The following is an 11,007-nucleotide window of genomic DNA, read 5'->3' on the forward strand; positions in this document are numbered from 1 at the left end:
CTTGACAGTTGACCAGTATGACAAGTCACACTATGTCTCTCTCTTCTTGGGAGCTCAGGGAGGATATGAGAACAAGATGACAGGCTGTAAAGGTCAAGTCTGGGGTAGAGTGATGATTTACAAGAAAATATTTTTTATTCACTTTTTCGTAACAGGTTAGGTGAACTTACGCAGCAGGTTAGCATAATTAACGTAGCAGGTTAGGAGACTGAGGTTAAGGTTAGGAAAAGGGTTAGAGTTAGTGAAATTACTATCCTCACCTGCTACGAAAATCACAGCGTATCGAAAGGGGAGTGAAAGTGTGTGTCCTGATGATATACAGTTAGCCAGAAGGCTGAGGTATCAGCCAAGTTTGAATAAAATAACCACTGATCCGAATGTCCACACAGGGAGAGTTACTCTCCACAGACTGCCACTGAAATAATAAGCATCTTTCATCCTCTTCTTCACGCTTGTGCCAATGCTGAGACATAAATACTCTCCTCCTGACAGAGCGGGTGCATTTTTGGAACATAGCCAGTCCTACCTGGGGACTGAGGCAGCATTGCTGCATGTGGGCTGGCTATGTACTGTAAATCAAGTACAATTTTATTGGTCACATATACATATTTAGCAGAGGTTATTGCGGGTGTATAGACACAGCAGGGCAGGGACAGCCCAGATCAGGGGTCTCCAATCCTGCTCCTGGAGAGTTACAGTCCTGTAGGTTTTCGCTCCAAACCCAGTTGTAATTAACCTGGTACAGTTTATCAACCAGCTAAATATTAGAATCAGGCGTGCTAGATCAGGGTTGGAGTGAAAACCTACAAGATAGTAGCTCTCCAGGAAAAGGGTTGTAGAGGCCTGGCCCAGATTGAGTGACTCCCTGAAATTACACCCCATGTAAGTCATGAATCCCCTCTTTCACTACACCAGACAACGTAGAAGGACAGTGAATCAGACACCTCAGTCAACATGTACACAGACTCTGAACAAAAGATTTAGAGCTGTCTGTGGTCTTCAGGAAGTCTTGTTCTTGATCCTTCCTTCTCCTGCGGAGGCAGCTGTAACACTTGGTGTGCAGACATCTCCATCAACACAGGCTGAGTGTGTGCTGCAGTGATGCCAGGAGGAAGTCACAGAATGGAGACATAAACTTCTGCCCAGTGCTCACCCCCTCCACAGTAAAAACACTGTCCTGGGCTTCCTTCCAGCATTCAGAACAGCAGTGTGTGTGTGGAGCGAGACACCCTCCCAAAGGACCTGCACCGAGAGAACCCATGCCAAAAGGACCTACACCCATACCCCAACCAGCTGAGACCACCCTATACAAACCCTGGCCACACCCTATATAGGCCCCCCCTTGATCAGACCTATGCCTCTTCTGCCACCCCCATGGCCTCTGCAGCAAGGACCTCAACATGACAGCTGCACATATGCCAGGCCGTGAGAAGAGCAAGAGGCCCAAACCCCACTAATGCACCCCCCAAAGCCCCATCTTGCGACTTATGAGGTATGTATCAGATGCTCAACATGCTCTGCTCACACCTACTGTAATGGGCCGGGCCTAAACCACACAAAAACAACACTAGACACTATGGAACACAAAGCTTTTACTATGTCATCCTGGAATATACAAGGACTGAGGTCATCTGCCTTTGGCCTAAAGAACAGGAACCCAGACTTCATCAAAGAAATTCGAAATACAGACATTGTCATTCTATAAAAAGCATGGTATAGAGGAGACGGAACCACTGATGACCATCCACCAAACTACCAGGTGTGAAACAGGGAAGAGACTCAGGGGTATGTTAATTTGGTAGAAGACCTAACCCACTCTATTAAATTAGGCAAACCAGGAACATTTTACATCTGGCTAGAAATGAATAAGGAAATTATCCCAACAGAGGGAAATGTCCTCATGTGTGCTACCTATATCCCCCCAATATAATCCCTATACTTTAACAATGACAGCATCCTAGAGGGGGAGATCAACCATTTCCAGGCCCAGGGAATGTCCCAGTCTATGATGACCTAAATGCCAGAACTGGACAAGAACCTGACACACTCAGCACATGGGAGACAAACACCTACATGGAGGTGACAATATTCCCTCCCAAATATGCCCCCCTAGACACAACTTTGACAAAACAACCAACAAAAATTGTTCACAACTCCTGCAGCTCAGTCACAAGCTGGGTCTGTACATAGTCAATGGTAGTCTTAGAGGAAACTCCTATGGTAGGTACAACTACAGCTCATCCGTTGGCAGTAGTACTGTAGATTACTTTATCACTGACCTCAACCCAGAGTCTCTCAGATGGTTCACGGTCAGTCCACTAACACTCCTATCAGATCACAGCAAAATCACAGTCTACCTGAACAGAACAATAGTCAATCATGAGGCATCAAAGCCCAAGGAAATGCACAATATTAAGAAATGCTGTAGATCAAATCAAATTGTATTTGTCACGTGTACCGAATACAACAGCAGCAGACCTTACAGTGAAATGCTTACTTACAAGCCAACAATGCAGTTAAGAAAAATACATACAAAAATAACAAATACAGTAACAAATAATTAAAGAGCAGCTGTTACGGCAGAGAGAGTAAAAGGAGCATAAAAGAGGGGGGCAAAGCAAGTAGTCTGGGTAGCCATTTGTATAGATGTTCAGTAGTCTCATGGCTTGAGGGTAGAAGCTGTTTAGAAGCCTCTTGGACCTAGACTTGGCCCTCCGGTACCGCTTGCTGTGCGGTAGCAGAGAGAACAGTCTATGACTAGGGTGGCTGGAGACTTCGACAATTTTTGGGGCCTTCCTCTGTCTGACACCGCCTGGTATAGAGATTCTGAATGGCAGGAAGTTTGGCCCCAGCGATGTACTGGGCAGTAAGCATTACCCTCTGTAGTGCCTTGCGGTCGGAGGCCAAGCAGTTGCAATAGCAGGCAGTGATGCAACCAGTCAGGATGATCTCGATGGTGCAGCTGTATAACCTTTTGAGGATCTGAGGACCCATGCCAAATATTTTCAGTCTCCTGAGGGGGTATAGGTTTGGTGTGCCCTCTTCACAACTGTCTTGGTATGCTTGGACCATGTTAGTTTGTTGGCGATGTGGACGCCAAGGAACTTGAAGCTCTCAGCCTGCTCCACTAAAGCCCCGTCAATTAGAATGGTGGCATGCTCGGTCCTCCTTATCCTGCAGTTCACAATCATCTCCTTAGTCTTGATCACGTTGAGGGAGAGGTTGTTGTCCTGGCACCACACAGCTAGGTCTCTGACCTCCTCCTTATATGCTGTCTCGTCGTTGTTGGTGATCATTGGCAAACTTAACGATGGTTTTGGAGTCATGCCTGGCCATGCAGTCATGAGTGAACAGGGAGTACAGGAGGGGACTGAGCACACACCCCTGAGGGGCCCCCGTGTTAAGGATCAGCGTGGTGGATGTGTTGTTACCTACCTTTACCACCTGGGGGTGGCCCGTCAGGAAGTCCAGGATCCAGTTGCAGAGGGAGGTGTTTAGTCTCAGGGTCCTTAGTTTAGTGATGAGATTTGAGGGCACTATGGTGTTGAATGCTGAGCTGTAGTCAATGAATAGCATTCTCAAATAGGTGTTTATTTTGTCCAGGTGTGAAAGAGCAGTGTGGAGTGCAATAGAGATTGCATCATTTTTGGATCTGTTGAGGCGGTATGCAAATTGGAGGGAGTCTAGGCTTTCTGGGATAATGGTGTTGATGTGAGCCATGACCAGCCTTTCAAAGCATTTCATGGCTACAGATGTGAGTGCTATGGGTCGGTAGTCATTTAGGCAGGTTACCTTGGTGTACTTGGGCACAGGGACTATGGTGGTCTGCTTGAAACATGTTGGTATTACAGACTCAGACAGGGAGAGTTTGAAAATGTGAAGACACTTGCCATTTGAACAGCGCATACTCGGGCTACACATCCTAGTAATCCCTCTGGCCCTGCGGCAGTGTGAATGTTGACGTGTTTAAAGGTCTTACTCACATCCACTGTGGACAGCGTGATCATACAGTCGTCCGGAACAGCTGGTGCTCTCATGCATGTTTCAGTGCTACTTGCCTCTAAGCGAGCATAGAAGTCATTTAGAGATGAGAGCTGCATTGCTTGCTGTTTGGGATTTTAGGCTGGGTTTCTGTACAAGTACTTTGTGACATGTGCTTATGTGAAAAAGACTTTAGAAATTGGATTGATTCATTCATGTCTAGCAGAGAGAGGGAGAAAGATCATAGAAAGTGAATCATAAACCCGGACGGGCCCAACACGAATCAATTCTTAGAATATTAGGCACGTTTTCAAATAACCTTTTTAGGGGGTAGGAGAATTACAGAGGCAATTTGAATTAACTACATTTTTACGTGGCAAACAGTGAAAATGTTTCATGCCACGAGACGTACCAAATCCTGGAAAATGGGTTAAGGAACGAAACAGTCCGAAACTGAGAGGTGCCTGATCCTGTTCCGGCAGAACCGGCTCAAATTAAGCAGTGCGACAGACGACTGATCAATGCTGATGGGAAAAATATTTTTAAGACGAAATATCGCTTAACAAGTAGCCGTGCTACATTGTTATTTCCCAGTTCAACAAACAAATAAATGCTATGAGAATTGCACATAGCTTCCAAGGTGTCTCGCCTGACGGAGGACAAATTAAGAAGATCAAGCTTGCTAGTCACTTAATGTTATTCAAGAGTTTGAAACCACGTGCTAACGTTAGCTAGCTAGCTAATAATTATATGCTAGCTAGCTGCTAACATTAATTTGCCTCATATCTCGCTGTTATCCTTGTTTCATTATTCGCCATACTATTCTTACAAAAGTAGCTCGCTGGCTATGTTCTCTATAATTTTAACTCGGGTGCATACGTTCATAAGTGCTATCATAGTCAAGTAGAGTAACGTCAGGATGGCCGAGCGGTCTAAGGCGCTGCGTTCAGGTCGCAGTCTCCCCTGGAGGCGTGGGTTCGAATCCCACTTCTGACAATAGTTTTTGGCAAGGTAATTTAATCGGTAGCCAGTAACTAACTATTCGTTATTTTTTTCAAGTAAACTTAATTATTGAATTGATCAATGAATGGTGTTCTAAAAGAAAGAACGAAATAAATAACTGTAGCCTATGATGATTAAGTGGTGATAAAACGGAAACAACTTAGGCAATGTTATTGTGAATATTTGTATTTTGCAACTAAAAGCAAATTGATGTAGGCTAGGCCACACTTGCATTATATAGGCTAGGGTTTGGACACTTGAGTTTGTGACAGGCACGAAAAAAAAGCTATTGAGAGCCGATATAGACAATATCTTAATCCAGACAGTAGGCTAACAGTGTCTTTCGAAATTATTCATACCCCTTGATTTATTTCATAATTTGTTGTGTTACAACCTTAATTCAAAATAGTTTTAAATATATATATTTTTTGTCTCACCCATCTACACACAATACCGCATAACAACAATGTCAATTTATTGGAAATAAAATAGAGAAATATCTCATTTACATAAATAGTCCCTGAGTTAATACATGTTAGAATCACCATTGGCGACGATTACAGCTGTACGTCTTTCTAAGTAAATCTCAAAGAGTTTGCACACCTGGATTTCCACTTTCTTTAAAAAATTCTTCAAGCTCTGTCAAATTGGTTGTTGATCATCCCGCTCCAGCTATTACCACGAGCCCGTCCTCCCCAATTAAGGTGCAACTAACCTCCTGTGATTGTAATTCAATGGAAAATTGAACATTTAAGCTGTATGCTCATACTTTTTTCTTCATCAACATCTGTTCTCTATATTGTAGGTGATGGTGTATAATATTGTGGCAACCGTTCTGTACCTCACAGCGTTGCTGGCCAATGCTGCATCAGTCACGCCTTACCAGTACGCATATACTATTACGGCGTTATGGCAGCTGCTAAGGTAAGTCTAGAACAGAGCACCTGGTATAGACATACAAAGACACATGCTGACATCGGATCGAAACATTTGCTGCATTTACACAGGCAGCCTAAATGTGATATTTGTTTTCACTAATTGATATTTTGACCAATCAGATCATATCTGACATGAAAAGATCTGATGTGATTGGTCAAAAGACCAATTAGTGGAAAAAAGATCAAGTAGTAGGAGGGCCAGATACAAACTGTGTTTTCTATTCATTCTACCAATAACTGTATAGAATGTGGATATCCGCACTTCCGGTGAATGGTTTTCTGCTTGACAATGAAAAAAATAGTATTGATTGGAATGTATTCAGACTCAGTCTAATTATCCATCTGTAAGGGGAGTGCTTGTCTAAACAAGGGCTTCTCATCTGTTTCTGTCACTTATCAACTGAACTAGGTAAACCAACTATGAAGTCAGCCAGCCTGTCTGTGGGCCTTTTTACTTGTCTATGGCTGTTCGCTATTTACAATAAGGCATATGACAAGCCCTTGGTCTTCCTGGGAGGAACAAGCTAGTCACCATAACATTGGCCCTGTTGCACAAAGACAAGGGCTATTAATGTCTATCAGAGCTTATCAACAGTTTCACCATGCATAGGACATTAAAGCGTGTTTAAAGAAATGCATCGTCCTGCCTTTTACAACCCAGGAAATCAGTAGCCCGGTGACTCGAGAGTCAAGACAATAAATATTCCCATCCTACCATTAATATTATTTGGCCAGAGATTTTCACAAACATCATAGATGTAGGTCAGGAGTCAGACTTTATCAATATGTAGCATGTATGGCATGACAACAAATGGAAAATTAGCTGGCTAAAGCCCATACATACAGTGGGGCAAAAAAAGTATTTAGTCAGCCACCAATTGTGCAAGTTCTCCCACTTAAAAAGATGAGAGGCCTGTAATTTACATCATACGTACACTTCAACTATGACAGACAAAATGAGAAAAAAAATCCAGAAAATCACATTGTAGGATTTTTAATGAATTTATTTGCAAATTATGGTGGAAAATAAGTATTTGGTCAAGCAAACAAGCAAGATTTCTGGCTCTCACAGACCTGTAACTTCTTCTTTAAGAGCCTCCTCTGTCCTCCACTCGTTACCTGTATTAATGGCACCTGTTTGAACTTGTTATCAGTATAAAAGACACCTGTCCACAACCTCAAACAGTCACACTCCTAACTCCACTATGGCCAAGACCAAAGAGCTGTCAAAGGACACCAGAAACCAAATTGTAAACCTGCACCAGGTTGGGAAGACTGAATCTGCAATAGGTAAGCAGCTTGGTTTGAAGAAATCAACTGTGGGAGCAATTATTAGGAAATGGAAGACATACAAGACCATTGATAATCTCCCTCGATCTGGGGCTCCACGCAAGATCTCACCCCGTGGGGTCAAAATGATCACAAGAACGGTGAGCAAACATCCCAGAACCACACGGGCGGACCTAGTGAATGACCTGCAGAGAGCTGGGACCAAAGTAACAAAGCCTACCATCAGCAAGGGCATTGAAGATGAAACGTGGCTGGGTCTTTCAGCATGACAATGATCCCAAACACACTGCCCGGGCAACAAAGGAGTGGCTTCGTAAGAAGCATTTCAAGGTCCTGGAGTGGCCTAGCCAGTCTCCAGATCTCAACCCCATAGAAAATCTTTGAAGGGAGTTGAAAGTCCGTGTTGCCCAGCAACAGCCCCAAAACATCACTGCTCTAGAGGAGATCTGCATGGAGGAATGGGCCAAAATACCAGCAACAGTGTGTGAAAACCTTGTGAAGACTTACAGAAAACTTTTGACCTCTGTCATTGCCAACAAAGGGTATATAACAAAGTATTGAGATAAACTTTTGTTATTGACCAAATTCTTATTTTCCACTATAATTTGCAAATAAATTCATAAAAAATCCTACAATGTGATTTTCGGGATTTTTTTCTCTCATTTTGTCTGTCATAGTTGAAGTGTACCTATGATGAAAATTACAGGGCTCTCATCTTTTTAAGTGGGAGAACTTGCACAATTGGTGGCTGACTAAATACTTTTGACCCACTGTATATGACAAGTACTGACAACCCACCTGCCTATCCTCAACATTGCCAGTTAAGATATCAGCCATATCAATTAACTGACAATCGAGAAATAATGAATGCAGGCATGTATTTTATGATAACTTTCTGCTGTCTGATTTGGTCTTACTATGAGTTTCACTTGTTCCGTTGTTTTTGGCATCGTACCAACATATACAGAGCCAGCGCCTTCTTTTACAACATGGCCTGGAAGTCAAATGGAGGTAATGCAGTCTGCAACTCTGGTCCTGCATAGGACTACTCTACTACTTATCCTGAGAAACCCTCTCCATTACCACAGAGACTTGTACAGTGTGAACCGAACAGTGACAAGAGGAGATACCGAGCCTGCTCATCAAATGACTGTTTTTCAAAAGCTTGACATCAATAGATTTTTGAGATGTCAAGATTATGACTGGAATGAACACCGGAAGCAATTTGCAGCCCCTTAGTAAGTATGTTGCTTTGGTAACCCCACATCTATCAGCACACTCACTCATGACTCACATACTGTACATGCTCCCATACATAACCACTATGATCATATACTCTAGGAAAGTGTCATGAATGATACACTATTTATAATGTAATACTTGTAGATACACAGGCATCCCAATGGTCTGTGTGCAACACGCATTCAGAAATGTTTTTCATTCTGAAGACCAAGAGAATCATGTGTTGTGTGCGTTGTCATTTATCCACACCAGTACACTTTTTTAAAATAAAGTAGAATGTGATTTTACAGAATGTCTTTATTTGAAACCATTATTTACAGACAATGGGACATAAGCAAATATGCACAAACCGGTGACATTCACTGAGTGCTTGACGTAATAAAAATACTGTTTGTTTTAGAACTTCAGACATATGTGTACTGATGTAAAAATCAGACACAAAACTCAAAAAATAATGGAGTTCACAAATTCAATAAAAAAAAAACTTGTTCCATGAGGACAAAAGTGTCCATCTTCACCAGAGAATGGCTAGATGTAAAATATACTGATAACATTCCCATTGCAAACCTGCAACAGTTTAAATAGAAAAGGTGAGCATGGGCAAGACATGAACACTTATGTTCGGTCACCAGCGGCACTATTCTATTTGACATGAATGTGCATGTGTGTAGGTTTGGGGATGATTGTTAATTCGTTATTTCAGTTCTGTTGTTCTGGAGGTGATGGGTTTAGAGGTTGCAGAGCTGAGAGACCTCACGACTAGGCCATCACTGAGGTCCAGCCCTCGGCCCTCCCTCTCCTAAAGAAAGAAGGTATAGGTGCTGAGCATAGACATCACATCATGGCGTCTATGAGAGCACAAGCAGCACCATTGATGCCATCTCCATTTTGAGGTAGTCACTTTTATTTTTCTATTTCTATGAGTTGGCAAAGAAACTGAAAGGGTGCATAGTGCCACCTGTAATGTTCTGTTTGAACAGGTATAAAGCCAATGTTGATGATTTACTGCCACCTGCAGTTATGGAATGTTTCTTCACAAGTATAATTTATTGGCTGATCCTTCCTGGTGACCTGGATGGAATTATGAGATCCTTCCTTAACCCTTAGGAAGTCCCACACAGTTGACTACTTCAAAATGGTTCAAGTCCTCAAATGGCACTGCCCATACTAAACTGGCTTTTGGGCACTAGAGTCTGCCACCTATCTCTATGTTTCTGACACACAACAACAGAGGAAACAATCCTCTCTAACAAATGATTAGTGCAGATCCTAAAATAAAACATCCAATCGGAAACATTCTGGGTTGTTACTCACTGCTCTGTAGTCAATTAACATTTCCTTGAAGGCCATAAAATCTGTAAAGGTAAGCAACATGTCGAAGATGTCTCCTGACACCTCATCTTTGTGCTGCCTGAAACAAAACATTTTTTTTTTGTGAAACAAGAACCAATACATTTTGCACTCTGCAGTGAGGTGTACTTGGTTTACAAGGGGCAATGTGCCACCTAGCGGCAGCATGTAAAGTTACTCCTGAGGGGAAATGTACTTACTTGAGTAAATGGTTAAATGTGCTCATGTTGAAACAGGGAATCCTCTCCATCAGCTGCTGCTCGAGGCGTTTCTCAAGCATCTCAATCTGAGGTTGAAGTAAACAACATGTATGATCGAGACATACTTTCAGTTTTTATTTTATAGTACAGCTCTACAGTACATGACAGTTAGTTCAAATAAGGGAGGCAGATTAACATAAACACTGCTTTACATATTCGTTGAAGATGGGTGTGTAGGTGAGTTTGTTCTCCTCTGAGTCATCAAACTCCAGGTAGTGTTTCTCCATGAAGCTCTTTTGCAGGTGCTGGAAGTCATCCTCTAAGGTGGAAATTGAGTAATATTAGCAATTCATTTAACCTTTACACACTGAAACATGTCTAAGACCGCAATTTACCCATGATGATGTCTTCAATACTCCCAATGACAGCATCAAAGGCAGCATCAGCATCTGATGAGCTAGGGAGGTTAAAACATACCGTAGTCAGCAACCAAACAATATAAACCATCATTATCTTCTAACCTAGCTACCTCACTCACTTCCTCAGACACACATACTTTGAAACAGCAAAATTCTCTTCCTCTAAGTCCATCATTTCAACGATGTTCTCTGCACCACCCAGCAGATCTAAAAAATAATAAGGCATTGCACAATAACATGAGATATTTCAAAGAATTTGAAATTACAAAGGATCTCAATGAGATAACGTGTCAACACATTAGCTAGCTAGCCTAATGGAAGCTAACATTAAATTAGCATGCAAATAAGTCACCACACTAAAGGCTAACAAGCTCAGCAGTAGATAAAAATAAAGTCGGAAGGCAATGATTGCTATGATTTACAATTTGTCAAGTTAATTACTTCGCTCTTTCACGTCCATTCTAAATCTAATTAGCTAGCTATCAAGCTAACGTGTCGGATTTTCGGTAATCGCTTCCAAGGCACCAAATTACCAAGGCAACGAAAAAAACGCTCCCTTCAGACAATGAAGTCCCTTGAGGAAAC

At 42.2% G+C, this 11,007-nt stretch overlaps 1 protein-coding gene and 1 non-coding gene across 5 annotated transcripts; one reads left to right on the forward strand and one right to left on the reverse strand.

Moving 5' to 3' along the window:
- The first annotated feature begins 4,894 nt into the window (after positions 1–4,894).
- trnal-cag (transfer RNA leucine (anticodon CAG)) lies at positions 4,895–4,977 on the forward strand. The gene has a single exon. It is a non-coding gene; the product is annotated as a tRNA-Leu (tRNA).
- Positions 4,978–8,735: 3,758 nt separating this feature from the next.
- Positions 8,736–11,006, reverse strand: LOC110494669 (ADP-ribosylation factor-like protein 2-binding protein). 4 transcript variants are annotated; one of them, XM_021569974.3, is made up of 7 exons: positions 10,845–11,006; positions 10,560–10,629; positions 10,399–10,460; positions 10,216–10,322; positions 10,004–10,089; positions 9,768–9,864; positions 8,736–9,252 (listed from the first exon to the last, which is right to left on the reverse strand). In XM_021569974.3, the coding sequence occupies exons 2-7, from the start codon at positions 10,595–10,597 to the stop codon at positions 9,148–9,150; spliced, it is 495 nt and encodes a 164-aa protein (XP_021425649.1). In that variant the 5' UTR covers positions 10,598–10,629; positions 10,845–11,006; the 3' UTR covers positions 8,736–9,147. The 4 variants fall into 4 exon arrangements, with proteins under 4 accessions (XP_021425649.1, XP_021425627.1, XP_021425617.1 ...); XM_021569952.3 differs by having other exon boundaries at positions 10,864–11,002; XM_021569942.3 differs by having other exon boundaries at positions 10,542–10,629; positions 10,864–10,996.
- Position 11,007: the final 1 nt, after the last annotated feature.

Source organism: Oncorhynchus mykiss, chromosome 2, assembly GCF_057628025.1.
Source record: "Oncorhynchus mykiss isolate SJ-2025 chromosome 2, ASM5762802v1, whole genome shotgun sequence".
Classification (NCBI taxonomy): domain Eukaryota; kingdom Metazoa; phylum Chordata; class Actinopteri; order Salmoniformes; family Salmonidae; genus Oncorhynchus; species Oncorhynchus mykiss.